Source organism: Lathyrus oleraceus, chromosome 4, assembly GCF_024323335.1.
Source record: "Lathyrus oleraceus cultivar Zhongwan6 chromosome 4, CAAS_Psat_ZW6_1.0, whole genome shotgun sequence".
NCBI lineage: Eukaryota > Viridiplantae > Streptophyta > Magnoliopsida > Fabales > Fabaceae > Lathyrus > Lathyrus oleraceus.
Genome location: NC_066582.1, coordinates 370,335,471 through 370,357,915, shown reverse-complemented (window position 1 = coordinate 370,357,915; position 22,445 = coordinate 370,335,471). Strand labels below are relative to the sequence as shown.

Sequence of the window (22,445 nt, the reverse complement as noted above, 5' to 3'; positions counted from 1 at the left end):
GAGAGACAAAATTATTTTGATTTATTTCTTTGCTTTAGGGGGTGATTGTTTCTTCTTTTAAAATATTATTAAGAGTAAATTAATGTTATTGATGATAGATACTTGGGTGCTGTCAGATTATGTTCCCAAAATCTTTATGATGTTATCAATGAACAATGATACGCGTGGCGGTAGGTAAACCGAGGCCAACCTTTTCTCTTCTCGGCGGTACCACTTGGCTGAGTAGGAGAGGATTTTGGGCCTTGTGGCCCATCCCGAAAATAACACTACTTTAAGTCCCTTGGGCCTTCTTTGATCCAATGTTTAGGGCCTAACTTTTTATTTATTTCCCAAACATTCCAATTTGGTCTACTTGGTTTATGAGCTATTCTTGATTGTTTTAATTAAAATTAAGATAACACTAATATTAGAAATATTTATTAGTTCGGTTTCGATTACTATTTTCAACTCTTCTTATTATCTTGTTATAATATTATAATTAGTTAAATGGTGGATTAATGGTTAACGTCAACAAATAATTTACTTTATTTTCTAATAAATAAGTTTGACGTTGGTCCAATACCAAATAGTCTTTCCCAAAAGTATATTAATTCTAAATAAATTCAAATTCACCGTATTTAAATAGTATTCTCTTAAAAATTATTTAATTTAATTTTGAATTAAAAGGAGAATAGTAAGCCTCCGCTTCACTATCTCTCGACTATTCGAACAATTGGCGTACGCCATATTATTCGGATTTTCGTCATTCATTTAAAACCCTAAAACTCCATAAAATTAAAATCACTCCACCAATTAATTATAAATTCTAAAAGTTTTATTTTTAATAATTAATCTTTGAATGAAAAGGAGAATAGTGAGCATCCGCTTCATTATCTCTCGATTATTCGAATAATTGGCGTACGCCATATTGCTCGGATTTTCGTCATTCAATTAAAACCCTAATAATCATACAATTTCAAATCAATTTTTCAAATCAAACATAGGTTCTAAATTCAAATTATTTCTAAACTTCAACCATCATATTCAAATCATTTTCCAAATCAACTACAAATTCTAAAACATTTAATTCTAAATTTATGATAATAAAGAGGATAGGAGGCGTACGCCTCACTATCTTTCGATTATTCGAATAATTGGCGTATGCCACATTGCTCGAGTTTTTGTCATCAAACTTAAAACACAATCGAATAAACTCAAATCACCTCTTATATCAAACCCAATTTTACAAAATAAACTATACAACTTCAATAGAGAATGGGAGGCGTACGCCTCACCACTCCTTGATTATTTGAATAATTGGCGTACGCCACCTTGCTCAAATCATCGACAAATCCAAACCTACCAACCCAAAATTCAAGCTATCTTCATAAATCGAATACAATATCTAAACATATCTTTTTACAATTTAAACCTCGGGTGATAAAAGATGGGAGGCGTACGCCTCACCGTCTCTCGATTATTTGGATATTTGGCGTACGCCATATTGCACAAATTATCGACTTCCGACTAAAACACATTAAATAAACTTGGATAAGGGAATAGGTGGCGTACACCTCGTTATTCTTTGAATAAGCAAGTAGGAGGCGTACGCCTCACTACCGTGCGTATTCAACATCCACAAACAAACTTTTAAAACAATTCAAACGAAAAGGGAATAGAAGGCGTACGCCTTATTATTCCTCGAAAGAATTGAACGATTGGTGTACACCATATTTCTCAATCTTTCGTCGTTCCTCAAATCATCAAAAAATCAAACCTAACTTCTCGTCCTCGAGCGATCGAAACCAATCAAATCCAAACACGTCAATTCAACTCGTCACCCCCGCGTGACCAAAACCCTTTCAAAAAGAACACTGTCAATCCTTTCTAATGCGCACAACAAACCAGTGCTAGAGCCTCCACCGAGAGTAGACAAGCCAGTGTTTAGCCGTTAGAACGCCGACCTACACAGTCGTTCATCAAAACAAAACACAACCAATATTCGTAGTAGCACGAACTACGAATGCTCTGATTTCCTTATTGCACCATAAGGATACGTAGGCAGGAGATTGCTGTATCTTCGCGAGCACACTAATAAAAAACCTCCCATTTCCCCCATCCTGAGGTCTTCATCCACATCCATCATCAATTCTAATTACTCGATGCAAGCAGATAAATAGTCAATTAACAGTCAAATAGCAAAATCAGACTAAAAGGTTCCCGTTGAGTACAACGGACGTGAGGGGTGCTAATACCTTCCCCTTGCGTAATCGACTCCCGAACCCGAATATGGTTGCGACGACCATTATTCTTATTTCTAAAGGTTTTCTCGATATTTTCCTATTCCTTCATTGGAATAAATAAAGTTCGGTGGCGACTCTGTTTCGAACAACATTTTTTTTCCGCGTCCTATCGCGAGGGATCGCATTATCATCTTTTTTTGGGGTGCGATAATTACATGCGACTCTATATGACTAATGCACAAATACAAGCTATTCAAAATCCTTTGATTCTTAGTAAAATTGGTGTCCCCACAACGACAATAAAGTGGATGAATTTTTCTGAAATGAGTCATCTTATATCAAATGTATATGACTGAGTTTTAGTTTAGTTTACAAGACATAGTTTTTCGTAAATCGTTTTCCCTCTGCTAAGTTGCCCTCCAAATAATTTAAATGGTCGGGTTGTCTTGATTAGACAGATTGCTACTAAGATGCATTTTATACAAGCTTATTTGAAACGAGGGTGTCCTCTACCACCAACATTCGTAGAATGGAGAGAACGTCTTAAGGAAGAAACATCTGAGTGAGAACTTTGCTTTTTTGGATAAGATGCATGAGTTCTAGAAATTAAATGATGTTGAAAAATAATACAATAGAAAAAAGTCTAATGCGAAAAGTTCAATAAATTTAAAAAGATGTCATCGATTTTGATGCATTTTAATCGTATGTACTTCTAATTTTGTTGATTCACTATGTTCATTTTTATTCTTATATCTTCATTTTAAGATGTCCAAACATAATCTAAGCGTATAAATAAAGCATTACTTTTGAAAACAAATTAATTGTTGAGTTTCTAGTAAGAGATGAGTCCTCTTCAATTCTGGACAAATTCTACATAAGAGTTTTTAAATGTTGTGAAGCTGAAGTTATTAGACTAAGGTTTTGCTTAAATTGATGCAATGAGATGATATGAAGTGATATGAGATGAAATAGAATAAGATTACATTGTTTGAGTTAATTAAAATCAGATCCAGTATAATAAAATTTTATTATTCTATTTTATTTCATTTCATCACTTTTCATTAGCATTGTTTCCCTTAGATATGAGGAATAAAAAATTACATCACTTTCTACTCGTATTGATCACTTTCTACGAGTATTGTTCCCTTTAATATGAGCAGAATGAAAATTTTCATCACTTTCCATCAGTATTGTTTCTCTTTTATATGAGCAGAATCAAAAACTTACTTTGTTTTTATCGCTAATTATTCAAATAATAAAGTAATAAAATTTCTATTTCACTTTATTCTATTTTTGCTAAATTTCAATAACTTTATTTATCTTAAGATATTAAAATATAATCTAAAATAATATAATAAAATTGTATATCTAACGAACTAGAAATTTTTGTCTTAAAAAATCTAGCATCATACTAACAAAAAATTATTAAAATTTATATATGCAGATGGGTGGTTGACCAATTAAATAAAAAAATATTAAAACATAATAATTTTTAGTTTTTTGCTATCTTTACAAGTACTCTGGCGGTGAGCAAGTTGTCCATTTACATATGGATAGTACTGCTTATAAAAAAATAAGAATGGATAAAACCATATATAAAACCAATCCAAAATATTCGGATCCATGTCCAGATCCGCTTGGAGTTTCGCTTCACTTCTCTAGGGTTTCTCAAACGCATTGTAGAATCTCTCCACTCTCAGATTTCCTCTATAGAATAAAGAAGCATCGGAGAACTAATTCCGTCGCCGGAAACCGAACGCCGTTGCCGGAAACAAAAAACCTAAACCGAAAAAAATGTCAAGCAAGAAGAAACACAAACGAAAACACAGCGACAACGATGAAGACGACGACGTTTTCTACTACCGCTACTGCGCTTCGTCCTCAACCCCCAACACCACCACCGGCACCACATCCAGTAATCAACCCCAATCAAAACCGAACAACAAAGGATCATCAATAGGAGGAACAGGTGAACCCTTAGCACCATCAAAATCGACGCTATACGTTTCTAATCTAGATTACTCCCTAACAAACTCCGATCTCCATACGCTCTTCTCTACTTTCGGCCGTATCGCGCGTGTACCCGTTCTCAAAGACCGTCACACGCGCCTAAGCCGCGATGTCGCGTTTGTCCAATTCGTTTCTCGTAATGACGCCCAATGCGCCGTGGCGGAGATGAATAAGAAGATTCTCAATGGAAGGACTCTAACTGCTTCTATTGCTGCTGATAATGGACGTGCTCCGGAGTTTATTCGGAAGCGCGTGTACAATACTGAGACTGCTTTGTGTTATGAGTGTGGGGGGCATGGTCATTTGTCGTATGAGTGTCCTAAGAATCAGTTGGGGCCGAGGCCGCGGCCTCAGCCTAAGAAGCCGCGACGGGGATTTAGTGGGCTGAGGGATAGGGATGGGGAGGAGGAAGGTGATGAGGAGGAGGAGGAGGGTGGTCAGATTGCTGCGGAGCAGTTTGACGATAATTGGGTTTCTGTTGTGGATGATGAAGCGGGTGAAAGGTTGCTGGGGAGAAACAGAAATGATGATGAGGGTTTGGACAACAACAAGATGAAGAAGAAAGGGAAGAAAGCTGGGTATTTCAGGGATGTGAGTGATCATGATGATGATGATTGATCATGACTATGTAGCATTGACACTTCAGATTGAAGGTGTGTGTTTGGTATTCCGCATTACCGCATTATTCAACTAGTCCTGTGTGTCGTGTCTATATATGTGCCAGTGTTTCATAGATCTAAATGGCAATTTTTTGTTTTTATCAAGATATGGTGTAATTGATGAAATTGTTTATATGTTGTTGGCTTGGTTGGATGTGTTTATGGTTTTGATCACAAGCACATGTTAGTTATTAGTTATTGTGGTAGTAATTAGTGATAGTGGCGGTGAATTGGTGATGACCATTTTTGTGTATTCCATATTTTCATTGTTGATGAATGATGACAGACGAGTCTCTTATTTATCGGCTTAATTTAGCATTCGGTTTACCTGTAAAACAGAAAGGAAAAGCCTTTTCGTTATGTTTTTTATTTTGGTTCAGTTAAAACATGTAATGTAATCAAATTGTAACACCCTGGTTTACTTTATGCACATCTTGTTATCATATAAGTAAGGTTTTTAATTACAGTTGTGGTGGTTATGTTATGACATTTGATATGTAGAATATTGTAGTCAGATATAGCTGGATTTGATGTGGTTGTTGAGATCTTGAAAAGCATAGGTTGTAGACTTGTAGTCACAATTACTGTCGCCGTTCTTGTGGAAAGCAGTTTAAAACCATGGGTAACAGTTCTTCTGATTACCTTTACTCTTTGATGTCTACTGAGCATTTTTATGCAGATTGATGAGTATTTCTCAAGTTTCTCTTAGAATGCTTAAATTGCTTCTCCCAGAGAAAATGTGGTATCCTTTTCATGCATAATCACTTGGCTGAGCTGGAGAATAATACCAATTTGTGCCTCACCCTCGACACTAGGCTTTAAATTATAAGTTTAATTATTCTGTAACTTTTTGAACCATGGGCTAATCTTTAATTATTCTGTTATGCTATTTCCTTTCTTTCTGAATTATGGCTTTGAATCGGATTAAGTATAGTTATATTATATGGAGTTTGGGGTCAATTGTTACTGTTGTACTGTTGGTTTTAAGCATTGTTGGTTTTGGATATATCTATAACTCTGAAACCATATTCAGTTGACAGTTATATATAACCGATAGATACCATATTCATGATTGTCTATATACTTTTGTATGCTCATATTTTTTACTAATTGAATCATTGTCTTATGGCACAAGTTAATGAAAATAGTAGAGTTCATATCCTCTATGAATAGGATTAACATGAAGCTTGATTACATAGTACGATAATTGTACTCAGATAAAAAGATATTGGGAGTTTTGTGAAATTCAGGATATCGGTTTCTTGAATTTTGTTGAAGTTTGAGCATATTCAAATAGGATTAATATGGGTGTTCTTGAAGAGGAAGTAGGTAAAAGTTTGGAATTTTTTTCAAAATAATAATTATTTTTATTTTTTTTTCAAAATAACTAATTATTTAAAAAAATTATCAAAATAACCAGGTTTGGTAGAGGATGCGTCAGATGAACTGGGGCACCCCCAATGCATAAAGAGGAGGCGTCAATAGAATTGGCGCATGCATTGCGCTCCTCACGAGGAGGCGCCACTAGCATTGGCGCATGCATTGCGCTCCTCATGAGGAGGCGCCAATACTAGTGGCGCCTGCATTGGGCCTCATGAGGAGGCGTCAATGCTAGTGGCGCCTAGGTGCATTTGGTTGTGTGGGCGCTAATTCATCTGGCTGCATGTGATGGTCATGTGGGCGTCAATCCCTCAAGCGCCCACATGTTTTGTCCGTCTCTATAAATACCACGCATTGGATGCAATATTTTTCACTCAAACTCATCTCCTAATACATTTCAACCACCATCAATTTCATTTTTCCCTGTTTCAACAATGTCTGCATACATTCAAAAACAAAGTGCTGATGTAATATTTTCTGCCGTTGCGGCTCCGGTACAGATTCGACTTTGGAACACAAATATATTTGAACGTCTTAATCAGACGTTGTACAGTTGGTTAGAGGAAGAAATTGGAGAGGGTGAATGGATTAGAAGAATACAATGGCTTGTGTCCACGTTCAACCAACACGGAGAATTACGCGAATTGGTGGATATTAAGACAGACCAAGACGCTCGTAGGATGATGCATTACATGTTCAAAATTGTTTTGCTGGTTGTAATTGCATAGTTCTTGTATTTGTTATAATTATATGTGTTACTGTTTATGCAATGGTACTTTCGTGACAAACGTCTAATATGAAATAAATTTAATTTTTCATATATTGCAATAGATGTACATGTAAATTTATCAGGTTGTGCTCATTCTAACACTAGGACAGTTATTACGATTGTGACCTAGTTGACGGCATGAACTACATAGTCTAACCATTTTGTTCACCGTATCCATTTCGGTTCGAATTCGGATGCTGTTTGGGCGACCCTTTTTCTTCCTTTGCATAACTTCGTTGTGCCAGAAGATGTCCCCTTGATATTCTGGCCAATAATCCTCTTTTGCCACTACGATTCTGAAATATGTAGCATGCACCAAAGCGATTATTGGTAGGTTACGGATGCCTTTGAAGACAGAGTTCATTGATTCCACAAGATTTTTTGTCATGTGGCCCCAACGTTGACCGTTGTCGTATGCCCTAGTCCACTTCTCCAAAGGAATACCATGGATCCACCGTACCGCATCTTCGTTTGACAATCTTATTTCCTTGCAGTAGTGTTTGAAAGAAGGTTCTGATAATGCGTAACCTGCATTGACAACCTTCTTCCGCAACGTCTTATCTTTGATTTCCCGCATGAAATTCTGAGCAATATGTCTATTACATAACACATGCGTCGAAGGAGGATTTTTCCAGCCGATGTCAATGTTATTATATGCACTGATGATTGAAGGGTGTCTGTCGGAGATCAAACATAAGTTAGGCTGAGGTGCAACGTGCAATCAGAGATTTCTTAGGAAAAAACATCATCCCTCAGCAGTCTCCCCTTCATCTAGGGGAAAGACGATTGAAAAAATATTGATGTTCCCATCTTGTGCCACTACCATCAGTAACGTTCCTTTGTATTTTCCGTACAACCATGTACCATCAGTTTGTATAATTGGTTTACAGAAAGAAAAACCTATGATACCTGGTTGATACACCCAGAATAGACGGTGAAATATTTTATTTCCAACAGCACACGTACCATCTGGTGTATAGGCGGACAATTTGTTTCCAGCTTGACAATTGTTCCGGGAGTATATTGTTTTAGAGCCAACAAGTATTTTGGAAGTTGTTTGTAAGACTCCTCCCAATTGCCAAACACTTTTTCAATAGATTTTGTCCTAGCTATACATGCCTTCCTATATGATGGAGTGTACTCGTACTCTGCCCTAATATGCGAGATTATTGTACTCACCTTTAATGATGGATTGTCGCTAATAACAGATAATATTTCATCACATATTAGCTGAGAGCTTAATTTACGATGATCCTGGATTGGGTTTGTCAGCATGCATGTGTGATCTGGACCCATTGATCCAATCTCCCAAGACTCGCTCCTCTTCCGGTACGAAGTTGACAACATAAAAAGGCAGTGCTCATTCGGACAATAAACTTTATACCTCGATGCGTCAGTTCTGTCAACTCTGAAATCAGCTGATAGTTGCATGTGGAATTTCTTAATGGCTCTTACACATTCCTCTTTTGTGCGAAATGTGTCTCCTTGTTTCAAAGATCCTTGCATCTGCACGTAAGGATTGTACCATACATCTGCTAAAGGTTCATCTGAACCCAAATTTAACCTTGTCATCTGTTGGGGTGGGCAGTATACATAACTTGTTGGTATTGGCTCCTCTTCCTCTTCAGCGTTCACCATCGAATCAACCATGATCTCAGATTCTTCTTCTTTGTCATCTAGAACATTCACCTCAGCTTGTTCGTCATCAGTCTCACAAAACACTTGTGACTGATCAATGTACAGAGACACCTGTTGTTGATGTGGTAATATATACAACTCTATATCGTTGTAACCAGATTGTTCGTGACTGACAAACATATGCTGAATATCATCATCATCTCGAATCTTCTTCTGATAAAATTTAACCTGGTTTTCTACAAACCAAACCGGATTTTTATAGATGATTTGGCCCACATGTTCTGTGTTTCGAAAACAAAAACCGAACAACTGATGATCAAATATTTCACCTTCGACATGGGCACTGATCATGTAATGTTGTGTGGAAGACATTTTGTTGAAATATTCAATATGTAGATATCTTTAAGGGAATTGAATGCATTGCTAAGTTGTTCATCCACACAACATAAATAATGTTTCATTGCTAACTTGGTCGTTGCATTGATAACTTGGTCATTGTTTGTACAAACTTGACCATGCATGTAGTAGAAAGAATCAACCATGCAGAGAAAAGAGTGACAAGAACACACATGCGCCTGAGCCCTGAGATTCCCACCTAGGCGCCCATTCCCTAGGCGCCATAAAGTAACTGGGGCGCCAAAAGGATGGGTGCCTCTTCACAAAAATTGGTCTTATGCGCCACTAGGAAGGGCGCCCCTTCCCATTGCCCTACACTAAGGCGCCAAGAGGAAGGGAGCCTCTTCCTTGCATGTGAAGAATCACATGTAGGCGCCAAGAGGAATGGCGCATCTTCCCTTACATGTTGATTCTTCACATGCGCCTAGAAGAGATTCCTCACATGCTATCTCTCACATGCTTTCTGAAGTTTGTCATTCCTTTGTCTTCTCTTGCCATTCCATGCAACCAATCACATTCATCTTAGGTTGCAAACCTACTCACTCATTCATCTATAAATAGCCTCTCATATCAACAATATCAAATCATCTTCATCAATACTCAATTATATTCTTCTACCACACTTGTTTCCTCTACCACACTCAAGCTTTGCAAAATCAAATCATGTCTTTGTTGACTATGGGCGATGAACATAGAGGCACGCTCGAGAATATATCGGCATTTGTATGTCATCTCTCTCTTTTTACTTTTTCTATTTTTAGTCTTATACCTTTGTTATCTATGTTTTTCTTACTTCTTATAGAGTTGTGCTTGTTGATTATGTATTTCTTCTTCTAATTGCATTTTCTTACTTTTTTATTATTAGGATCCGAAGCGGTTTAGATGTCGTGTACATGAATATGTACCCCACGATCCTTTAATAGAACCATATATTAGAGGATGTGGATTTGGAAATCTACTCAACATTGTTTCGTACTCGGTGGACTACAAGTTCATTCTAACTTTGTTGGAGAGGTGGAGACCCGAGACCCACACATTTCACCTTCCGATTGGTGAGTGTACCGTCACACTTGAGGACGTGTACATGTTGTTGGGTCTCCGTATAGATGGAAAGGCAGTGAATGATCGAGTTAACCAAGACAACAATATCTGCAATGAATTATTGGGTGCCCATTTGCTAGACGACGAAACTGAGGGAGACACGTCCGGTCAAGCAAGGGGCAAGGGATAAGTTTAAAATACCTTAAACAATATTATGCCAGTATAGTAATTCCCGACGATTCAACCGAGTATGAGAAAATAATAAAAGCTTGGTGTTATATTATGATTTTATTTGATAATTTTTTGTTTCCAGAAAGTACAGGTAATTTTGTAAATATAATGTATTTACCTTTATTACGCAACATTAATAAGGTAAACACTTATAGTTAGGGTTCAGCTGTATTGGCCCATCTATATAGTGCAATGTATAGAACTACAAAAAAGAATACCTATATTTTTTTTCATGTGCGTATTTGCTTCAAGCTTGGGGTTGGTCAAGAATGTCGTCGCTCGCCCCGATAAATGAGCGCCCATTCGTGTTCCCGTTTGCAACCAAGTAAGTCTAACACTTTACCATTCACCATTTAGTTAATTATATTTTATATTATAATTAATAGTAAATAATATTTTTCACTTCTTTTTTATCTTAGGTGGTCAGTAAGGGGAATGAACTACAACAGGTGTCTGAAACACGCTATTGTAGTCTATCGAAATCTATTGGACCACATTGGACATGACGATGTAATAATCCTACCCAACTATATTTTAATTTAAAAATACTTCTCAAATTATTTTCCATCTAATCGTTTCGTATTGTTTTACAGTTTGTCTGGAGGCCATATCTGGGTCTGGATCATGATGTGAACCATGACGATGCTGCAGTTTGGACAACGAAGACACCGGTTATCCGATTCACTATGGTGGAAATGCACCAGAGTGACCGGGTCAAACTGCAGTTCTGAATGCTACAACAAATTCCAGAATCTCCCACGTGTTTGGGGAATTGACATCAAAAAAGGGTTGATGCACAATGGGATTATTCTGATTGGAGAGACTTTGCAAAAGACATGTGTCGTCCATAGAGGAATCAAAGACAACACATCTTGAACGAACCAGATATCCATGGTGCAAGACCGACTCAACAAAATATATGGCATGGTTTAGATCGGTAACAACTCAATAATTTGTATCTGAGCCGCGGTATTTTATGGATCCACGCCAACATGCTTCGTCATCGTATGCCCCACAAAAACTCACCACCCAACACCAATGTGAACCCACCCAAACCCAACAACCAACCATACAACATCAACCAATCACATACACACAACAACCAAACACCCAACATCGTAACCCGTTCATGCCAACCACCCAACAACCAACCATCCAACGTCGCAATCCATTCATACCTCTCACTCAAACACAAAACCAAGAATCAAACCCCGCAACCACAACTGTCTATAGCCCAGATGATTCATATGGGTCACTTCATCGTAGCCCCCCATCAATAACACCCAACCATTGTTTAACTATAGTCGCCCCAGAAACCATTGCTTTGTTTCCAAAACGACTCAATGACCCAATTTGGGCAACTATATCGTCCCCAATTCACTCAACCACAACGCCCTAACTACGATGACATGGGCACCGAACTCCATTACGGAAGCGCCGTTGGCCAGAGCCCCTCCGGATATTGGGAGCAAATGATGACACATCTATCAAATACCGCTGGAACTTCCGTTGGACCTTCCAACCAACCATCGCTCGATCAGGTCAGCACACAAAGACCCCAAACACCTCAAGAAAATCGTGGAAGACCTAGGAGATAAACTAACGCACCGGGATGTGGAACAGGGGGACGTTATAATCGGACGGGTCATTAGTTTATTGTCAGTCCAATGTAACCAATTATTACATCATCAATGAATTTTTTTTTCATTACTATTTCTTTTTTATTAAATAATAAAAATTAAATATTAATAATTAAAAAAAAATAGCAGGGGGTGTATGCGCCAGATGAATTGGCGCATACACCAATCAAACATACATAGGCGCCACTAACATTGGCGCCTCCTCATGAGGCCCAATGTAGGCGCCACTAGCATTGGCGCCTCCTCACGAGGAGTCTAATGCATGCGTCAATGCTATTGGCGCCTCCTCTTCATGCATTGGGGGTACGTCAATTCATCTGCCGCATCCTCTATCAAACCTGATTATTTTGGTAATATTTTTGAATAATTGGTTATTTTGGAATTATTTTTGAAAATAATGGTTATTTTGAAAAAAAATTCTAAAAGTTTGTTTTAATATATTTGTAATATTTTAATACAAATAAAATAAAAAATAAAATTAATTATAAAAACAATGATATATTTTATTAGTTCATAAATGTCTATTGATTGCTTACTCATTCCATCCTAAAATAAGAATAGTTTAAGTTTTTTATAAATTGTCATAAATGTATAGGAGAATAATGACTTGAAAGAAGTTTTAATTATTTAATGGCATTCTGAAAGAAATTGATATTGAAAAAGTAAAATGATGTTTATTTTGAGATAAATTTTGTTTGGTAAAATAATTTTGAAATGAAGTACCTCTCTAATGAAAGTAAAGTTTTGAAAACTAAAAATAATGCAGCGTTGTTCAATAGCGAACCAAAATATTAGTTTTAAAAATTGGAGAGTAAAAAATATAATTTTAGCAAAATAGAAGATAAATAAATAAATTTAAGTCAGTAATTTTAAAAGTATTTGTTTTTTAAATTATGAATTTATATTGTGAAAAGTAATCTAATAATTTTAGATGTAATTGATGGTAATAAATTCAGAATTTGAAATTTAAATTCTTTGAAATATAAAATATAATATATATTTTTGGTGACGATTAGGGCTTTCATTGATAGAATTTTTTTTGGTGACAACTCAGAATTTGAAATGTATATTCTTTTAAATTCAGAATGTAAGTAAATAGTTTTTTTTTGGGACGTTTCAGAATTTGAAACTTAAACTATTTAACTCATATAATAAAAATAGTAATTTTTTAAGTTTGTTTAATCAAATATATATTTATTTATTAGTAAAATGGGAGGATCAAAGGTCTAAAATGAGGAGACATTAGGCAGCATGTCTCATAGACATTTGAATGAATGCGAATGAATGCACACTTAATAGTTTTTCTAAAAATGTGAATGAATGCACTTCTGTAAAATGCTGAAGGAGAAGAAGAATATGCCTAGCCAAAGTCGAACCTTGTTTAGACTTCAAAGGCGACCCTTGGAGAGCATCTGCTACTGTCTTTTTGCCATCTTGAACAATAAGGTTCTTGAAATCTCTCTTCCAAGCAAGCTCCAAACCCATAAGGACACCCCAGAACTCTGTAGCAAGACTATTGCAATCACCAATAGTCTTATGAAAGCCACAAAGTTATCTTTCTTGACTGTCACGAAAAACACCCCCACACTTAGTAAGCAATCTGCTAGTGGTAGCCCCGTCAGAATTAAAACAAACCCCGAAGGTGTGAAAAACATAAGAAAGGGGGTTTGAATTGAGTTTTATAAAACAAAAGTTTTTTACCAACTCAAGAACACCACTTAAAAGTTAATAACAAAGAGATAAAAACACAAGTATTTTATTATCGTTCGCTTGAAACTCAAAGCTACTATAGTCCACCCTCCAAAGTGATTTCACCTTATACACACAGATTTAATCCACTATAATCAACTGATTAGAATAATCACAAAGAAGCTTTTGTTTATTAAGGGGATCACTGGATTAAGATGCATATTATTGTTATTCATTCATTGAGCATGGTACATGTCATTGTAGTCAATGACATCATCTACTCCATGCATAGGTTGCCTCGAAGGCTCACATCTCATTAATTCAAGATTATAAAAAGCATCATTTGGTTCATAAGTACAAATTGATTCATATCAACAAGTCCTTTTGGCCGACCTACAAGATTGGTGCATTATTATGGTCCATCACGTCTCATGGCGAGCATTCTTATTAAATGAGCATTTTTTTCTACTCATCTCGGGCCACGTCTAAAGAGCTATTTAACGGATGGCCTAGGATTTGCATTTCCTGGTCCTGACTTGAGAAAATTTCCTGAGGATTTAGATTCAATGTCTTTTAATTCCTATAAGAAAGAAAATGAAACCGTTTTCTATGGACTTCATAATAATGTTACTTTTGATCAAAAAATACAAATTTAGATGTACAAAACCATTCTTTTTCCATATGGGCACGATCCTTCTGAGAATAAATTTTGTAAGGGGCATAGTTTACAATTATATTGGTAGACCTCATGATTTACACACAGCCATGGCCTATGATCTAAAGACTTGAGGACATTACAATAAAAAAGTATATAAGCTTAAAACATCATGACAGTTGACCACGACAACTCCATGCACTCTCTTCACCAAAACACTTCCAGAAGCAGTAAACTTGGTATCATGAGTGAAACCTGCAGGATTCAAAGAAACAATGAGTAAGGATTTTCCCAAAGAGATTATGATCAAAAGAAGAACAACTGTCACAAGCTGCCGAACGGCAAAACAGCAAAAACAAGCCGTCACACCCAAAAAACAAAAAACGGCTACAGACGCAAGTTCAGAGTATTCCTCCCACAGCAGGCCATGTTGCAGACCTTGGCAACATGATTGTCCTTCAATGGCAGGATGGTTAACAACTCCAAGACAGATGATTCAGTTCCAGAATGTTGATGTTAATAACTGGATAGGGATTTGGTCGGTAGCAGAGATGTTAAACAATCGAGAAAACTAACATGCTAAACACAGTTGAGAGTATCTCTTAGCCTACACATGGAAATGAGGATACATTTAAAGATTCACCTTTTTGGGACATAAGGTTTAGCTATAGCGGCAGGACCATTGCATTATGAATCATCAATTAAAGACGGGATTGGTTTAAACGCCATAATGCTCCAAACCAAAACAGTGTCAGGGTATGCTTCAAAAAAAACCTCTTACAATAGAACCTATTATCAGAGAACCATGAAAGATGCTGAACCATGACAAGAAGAAACCTGTTACCAGACCATCTAACCTTGATCAAATATACGATCTAAAAACTGCACAAACCACTACTGCATCACCAAGCATAGCAACCCACAAATCAGCTCACGCACAAGCAAAGTATCCAAAACAAAAATAATCATTACCATAGCAAAATTTCATTCAAACTTCTAACACAATAGCTAACAACATCACATTCCAAGTTAACAGGTTTTCAGCATATGACTAACCTCATGGTAATAGAATCACAGGAGCAATCATGACTACCACCATGTAAAACACAGCAGACTAGCAATCCAAGCTCAGCCATCAACAAGGTTAACATCCATACAAGTATCATCAAGCATCCTGAATATCATTCAGATCACCTACCAAATACCAAACCATGTATCAAACATGGCATCAATCTAAAGAAAGATTTGATGCTAACGGAATGATTCCTTTTTGCACCATCTGCCAAGGATCCACACACGATTTTGGGGAGCTCATTTCACTCTATAAATAGGAAAGCTAATCGATTGAAAAAGGAGAGAAGAAAAATACCGTCACTCTCCTGAAATCCCAAACGAACCTTACACCGAAAAGCTCCGCTAAAACTCTGTATTTCAACTCTGATTTTCACACTGAAAATCAGGGTTTGAAGACCTTGACCCCTTCAATCGCGTGCAAAAGGAAATGACAATCAATTAAAGGAGAAAGTCAGAATCAGACAGAAAACAAGGAGTGGATACAGAAGGATAGAAAGAAAAGGAAGAATCTTGAAACAACAAGCAAAAGAATAGGGACAACGTCGTACATACTCACCGAAGGTAATCATGGCCGTCAGGTCTTCGTCGGGGCTACGATGCTCCGGCGGAATCTTTCCCTTTTATTTTGCTTTAAAGTGCTTTGACCTTGTATTTTGACTCGTTAATTTCTGCTGTTGATTGTGATATAGAAAACGGGTTAGAAGCTAAGATTAGGTTTTCCTTTGAGGTTCCGATTCGCTACTGTTTTCTAGATCCCGTCGAGGATTTGGAGGTTTGAGGGGATTGTGGTCGTTTGTCACGTTGGAAGTTTTGAACTTCATGTGCGAGTCCTGGTTTGTTTGAGGATGAACACCGAAGGGTGTTCATCGGTTTCCTTTCAAAAAAAATTCTCTCTCTGCAGTTTTGGATTGGGACCATGCACACGATTTAATAGGGAGGGGATATTTTCCAGAAAGAATGAAGAGTCGTTTTAAGAGAGAGAGACAAAATTATTTTGATTTATTTCTTTGCTTTAAGGGGTGATTGTTTCTTCTTTTAAAATATTATTAAGAGTAAATTAATGTTATTGATGATAGATACTTGGGTGCTGTCAGATTATGTTCCCAAAATCTTTATGATGTTATCAATGAACAATGATGCGCGTGGCGGTAGGTAAACCGAGGCCAACCTTTTCTTCTCGGCGGTACCACTTGGCTGAGTAGGAGAGGATTTTGGGCCTTGTGGCCCATCCCGAAAATAACACTACTTTAAGTCCCTTGGGCCTTCTTTGATCCAATGTTTAGGGCCTAACTTTTTATTTATTTCCCAAACATTCCAATTTGGTCTACTTGGTTTATGAGCTATTTTGATTGTTTTAATTAAAATTAAGATAACACTAATATTAGAAATATTTATTAGTTCGGTTTCGATTACTATTTTCAACTCTTCTTTTTATCTTGTTATAATATTATAATTAGTTAAATGGTGGATTAATGGTTAACGTCAACAAATAATTTACTTTATTTTCTAATAAATAAGTTTGACGTTGGTCCAATACCAAATAGTCTTTCCCAAAAGTATATTAATTCTAAATAAATTCAAATTCACCGTATTTAAATAGTATTCTCTTAAAAATTATTTAATTTAATTTTGAATGAAAAGGAGAATAGTAAGCCTCCGCTTCACTATCTCTCGACTATTCGAACAATTGGCGTACGCCATATTGCTCGGATTTTCGTCATTCATTTAAAACCCTAAAACTCCATAAAATTAAAATCACTCCACCAATTAATTATAAATTCTAAAAGTTTTATTTTTAATAATTAATCTTTGAATGAAAAGGAGAATAGTGAGCATCCGCTTCATTATCTCTCGATTATTCGAATAATTGGCGTACGCCATATTGCTCGGATTTTCGTCATTCAATTAAAACCCTAATAATCATACAATTTCAAATCAATTTTTCAAATCAAACATAGGTTCTAAATTCAAATTATTTCTAAACTTCAACCATCATATTCAAATCATTTTCCAAATCAACTACAAATTCTAAAACATTTAACTCTAAATTTATGATAATAAAGAGGATAGGAGGCGTACGCCTCACTATCTTTCGATTATTCGAATAATTGGCGTACGCCACATTGCTCGAGTTTTTGTCATCAAACTTAAAACACAATCGAATAAACTAAAATCACCTCTTATATCAAACCCAATTTTACAAAATAAACTATACAACTTCAATAGAGAATGGGAGGCGTACGCCTCACCACTCCTTGATTATTTGAATAATTGGCGTACGCCACCTTGCTCAAATCATCGACAAATCCAAACCTACCAACCCAAATATCAAGCTATCTTCATAAATCGAATACAATATCTACACATATCTGTTTACAATTTAAACCTCGGGTGATAAAAGATGGGAGGCGTACGCCTCACCGTCTCTCGATTAATTGGATAATTGGCGTACGCCATATTGCAGAAATTATCGACTTCCGACTAAAACACGTTAAATAAACTTGGATAAGGGAATAGGTGGCGTACGCCTCGTTATTCTTTGAATAAGCAAGTAGGAGGTGCACGCCTTATTATTCCTCGAAAGAATTGAACGATTGGTGTACACCATATTGCTCAATCTTTCGTCGTTCCTCAAATCATCAACAAATCAAACCTAACTTCTCGCCCTCGAGCGATCGAAACCAATCAAATCCAAACACGTCAATTCAACTCGTCACCCCCGCGTGACCAAAACCCTTTCAAAAAGAACACTGTCAATGCTTTCTAATGCGCACAACAAACCAGTGATAGAGCCTCCACCGAGAGTAGACAAGCCAGTGTTTAGCCGTTAGAACGCCGACCTACACAGTCGTTCATCAAAACAAAACACAACCAATATTCGTAGTAGCCCGAACTACGAATGCTCTGATTTCCTTATTGCACCATAAGGATACGTAGGCAGGAGATTGTTGTATCTTCGCGAGCACACTAATAAAAAACCTCCCATTTCCCCCATCCTGAGGTCTTCATCCACATCTATCATCAATTCTAATTACTCGAAGCAAGCAGATAAACAGTCAAATAGCGAAATCAGACTAAAAGGTTCCCGTTTAGTACAACGGACGTGAGGGGTGCTAATACCTTCCCCTTGTGTAATCGACTCCCGAACCCGAATATGGTTGCGACGACCATTATTCTTATTTCTAAAGGTTTTCTCGATATTTTCCTATTCCTTCATTGGAATAAATAAAGTTCGATGGCGACTCTGTTTCGAACAACATTTTTTTTTCTGCGTCCTATCGCGAGGGATCGCATTATCATCTTTTTTTGAGGTGCGACAATTACATGCGACTCTATATGACTAATGCACAAATACAAGCTATTCAAAATCCTTTGATTCTTAGTAAAATTGGTGTCCCCACAACGACAATAAAGTGGATGAATTTTTCTGAAATGAGTCATCTTATATCAAATGTATATGACTGAGTTTTAGTTTAGTTTACAAGACATAGTTTTTCGTAAATCGTTTTCCCTCTGCTAAGTTGCCCTCCAAATAATTTAAATGGCAGGGTTGTCTTGATTAGACAGATTGCTACTAAGATGCATTTTATACAAGCTTATTTGAAACGAGGGTGTCCTCTACCACCAACATTCGTAGAATGGAGAGAACGTCTTAAGGAAGAAACATCCGAGTGAGAACTTTGCTTTTTTGGATAGGATGCATGAGTTCTAGAAATTAAATGATGTTGAAAAATAATACAATAGAAAAAAGTCTAATGCGAAAAGTTCAATAAATTTAAAAAGATGTCATCGATTTTGATGCATTTTAATCGTATGTACTTCTAATTTTGTTGATTCACTATGTTCATTTTTATTCTTATATCTTCATTTTAAGATGTCCAAACATAATCTAAGCGTATAAATAAAGCATTACTTTTGAAAACAAATTAATTGTTGAGTTTCTAGTAAGAGATGAGTCCTCTTCAATTCTGGACAAATTCTACATAAGAGTTTTTAAATGTTGTGAAACTGAAGTTATTAGACTAAGGTTTTGCTTAAATTGATGCAATGAGATGATATGAAGTGATATGAGATGAAATAGAATAAGATTACATTGTTTGAGTTAATTAAAATCAGATCCAGTATAATAAAATTTTATTATTCTATTTTATTTCATTTCATCACTTTTCATTAGCATTGTTTCCCTTAGATATGAGGAATAAAAAATTACATCACTTTCTACTAGTATTGATCACTTTCTACGAGTATTGTTCCCTTTAATATGAGCAGAATGAAAATTTTCATCACTTTCCATCAGTATTGTTTCTCTTTTATATGAGCAGAATCAAAAACTTACTTTGTTTTTATCGCTAATTATTCAAATAATAAAGTAAAAAAATTTCTATTTCACTCTATTCTGTTTTTGCTAAATTTCAATAACTCTATTTATCTTAAGATATTAAAATATAATCTAAAATAATATAATAAAATTGTATATCTGACGAACTAGAAATTTTTGTCTTAAAAAATCTAGCATCATACTAACAAAAAATTATTAAAATTTATATATGCAGATGGGTGGCTGACCAATTAAATAAAAAAATATTAAAACATAATAATTTTTAGTTTTATGCTATCTTTACAAGTACTCTGGCGGTGAGCAAGTTGTCCATTTACATATGGATAGTACTGCTTATAAAAAAATAAGAATGGATAAAACCATATATAAAACCAATCCAAAATATTCGGATCCATGTCCAGATCCGCTTGGAGTTTCGCTTCACTTCTCTAGGGTTTCTCAAACGCATTATAGAATCTCTCCACTCTCAGATTTCCTCTATAGATTAAAGAAGCATCGGAGAACTAATTCCGTCGCCGGAAACCGAACGCCGTTGCCGGAAACAAAAAACCTGAACCGAAAAAAATGTCAAGCAAGAAGAAACACAAACGAAAACACAGCGACATCGATGAAGACGACGACGTTTTCTACTACCACTACTTCGCTTCGTCCTCAACCCCCAACACCACCACCGGCACCACATCCAATAATCAACCCCAATCGAAACCGAACAACAAAGGATCATCAATAGGAGGAACAGGTGAACCCTTAGCAACATCAAAATCGACGCTATACGTTTCTAATCTAGATTACTCCCTAACAAACTCCGATCTCCATACGCTCTTCTCTACTTTCGGCCGCATCGCGCGTGTAACCGTTCTCAAAGACCGTCACACGCGCCTAAGTCGCGGTGTCGCGTTTGTCCAATTCGTTTCTCGTAATGACGCCCAACGCGCCGTGGAGGAGATGAATAAGAAGATTCTCAATGGAAGGACTCTAACTGCTTCTATTGCTGCTGATAATGGACGTGCTTCGGAGTTTATTCGGAAGCGCGTGTACAATACTGAGACTGCTTTGTGTTATGAGTGTGAGGGGCATGGTCATTTGTCATATGAGTGTCCTAAGAATCAGTTGGGGTCGAGGCCGCGGCCTCAGCCTAAGAAGCCGCGACGGGGATTTAGTGGGCTAAGCGATAGGGATGGAGGAGGAAGGTGATGAAGAGGAGGAGGAGGGTGGTCAGATTGCTGCGGAGCAGTTTGACGATAATTGGGCTTCTGTTGTGGATGATGAAGCGGGTGAAAGGTTGCTGGGGAGAAACAGAAATGATGATGAGGGTTTGGACAACAACAAGACGAAGAAGAAAGGGAAGAAAGCTGGGTATTTCAGTGATGAGAGTGATCATGATGATGATGATTGATCATAACTAAGTAGCATTGACACTTCAGATTGAAGGTGTGTGTTTGGTATTCCGCATTACCGCATTATTCAACTAGTCCTGTGTGTCGTGTCTATATATGTGCCAGTGTTTCATAGATCTAAATGGCAATTTTTTGTTTTTATCAAGATATGGTGTAATTGATTAAATTGTTTATTGTCGCATCCGCGAAAAACAACCGGCGGGCTGAAACAAAAACAACACAGAGCCGCCACCGTGCGTTATTTATCCCAAAAAAGGGAAAGGAAACGCTCAGAGTAAACCTGGAAAGGAAATGGTCTCGCGACCAAAGAGAAAGGGTACGGGAGTCGGTTACGCAAGGGGAAGGTATTAGCACCCCTCACGTCCTTCGTACTCGACGGGATCCACGCTCTAAAAGAAAGAAAAGGTGTCTAAACAAACACTGCTCAAAGAATACACACACGCACACATACTAACAAAACAGATGGGAAGAAGGAGGAAGGTAACTCGGCAGGATATCGCATCCTGGTCCTACGTAGTTTGTCAGAAACAAACATCAGAGTCAACGTAGTTCGGGACAAGGGGAAACGTGCTCGATAGGATATCGCATCCTATGCCTACGTATCTCATCTGGAATGAGAATCAGAGCTACCGTAGTTCGGCTCACGCACGCCAAAAAAAAAAAACTCACACAGGAAACCGACTGCCAATCGCTGGACTTATGTCAGACTCCACACAAAAATGGCAAACATGGGACCCGAATGCCAATCACTGGACTTATATCAGCGCCCGAACCAAACAAACCCACATTGGAACCCGAATGCCAATCACTGGACTTATATCAGCTTCCAAGCACACAACAACCAAACAAGTTAATAGGGAGTCTGGAACTCGAGCTTATAACTGTCAAGCACACACTCAAGAAACAAACAAACAACAAGTTACTAAGGAGTCGGGAACTCGAGCCTAGCAACTGTCAAAGCAAACACACACAAAAAAGAAAAGGTTTGCCCGGAGAGATCTCGCACGACCTCCTGCCTACGTACCTCATCTGGTATGAGGATCAGGGCAACGTAGTTGCCCTTAACAGGGGAGAAACTTTCTCCTAACCAGAGACTGGGAAATGACAAACTAAAAGGGAGACTGACTCGAGCCTAATAGTTATCATGTATTCCACAATGGTCCTAGGTTGAGTTTTCTATCTACCTGCACAGGCTGCAGGCTAATCCTAAACAGGCAAAGCAAGGCATACAAGCACAAGCAAAACAAAGCAAACATTCACAATTAGCACACACTATATACAGACAAAGCGGGCTCACACAAGGGT

At 37.1% G+C, this 22,445-nt stretch overlaps 2 protein-coding genes across 2 annotated transcripts; both read left to right on the top strand.

Annotated features, from left to right (window-relative positions):
- Positions 1 to 4,016: 4,016 nt before the first annotated feature.
- On the top strand, positions 4,017 to 4,850 carry LOC127137491 (U11/U12 small nuclear ribonucleoprotein 31 kDa protein). Its single transcript, XM_051063949.1, has one exon. The coding sequence runs from the start codon at positions 4,017 to 4,019 to the stop codon at positions 4,848 to 4,850; it is 834 nt and encodes a 277-aa protein (XP_050919906.1).
- Positions 4,851 to 20,307: 15,457 nt separating this feature from the next.
- Positions 20,308 to 20,937, top strand: LOC127137490 (U11/U12 small nuclear ribonucleoprotein 31 kDa protein). Its single transcript, XM_051063948.1, has one exon. The coding sequence runs from the start codon at positions 20,308 to 20,310 to the stop codon at positions 20,935 to 20,937; it is 630 nt and encodes a 209-aa protein (XP_050919905.1).
- The last annotated feature ends 1,508 nt before the right edge of the window (positions 20,938 to 22,445 follow it).

What these genes read in the sequence shown, in the direction of transcription:
- LOC127137490 (XM_051063948.1), top strand. Translation starts at nt 20,308, where the DNA reads ATGTCAAGCAAGAAGAAACACAAACGAAAACACAGCGACATCGATGAA.
- LOC127137491 (XM_051063949.1), top strand. Translation starts at nt 4,017, where the DNA reads ATGTCAAGCAAGAAGAAACACAAACGAAAACACAGCGACAACGATGAA.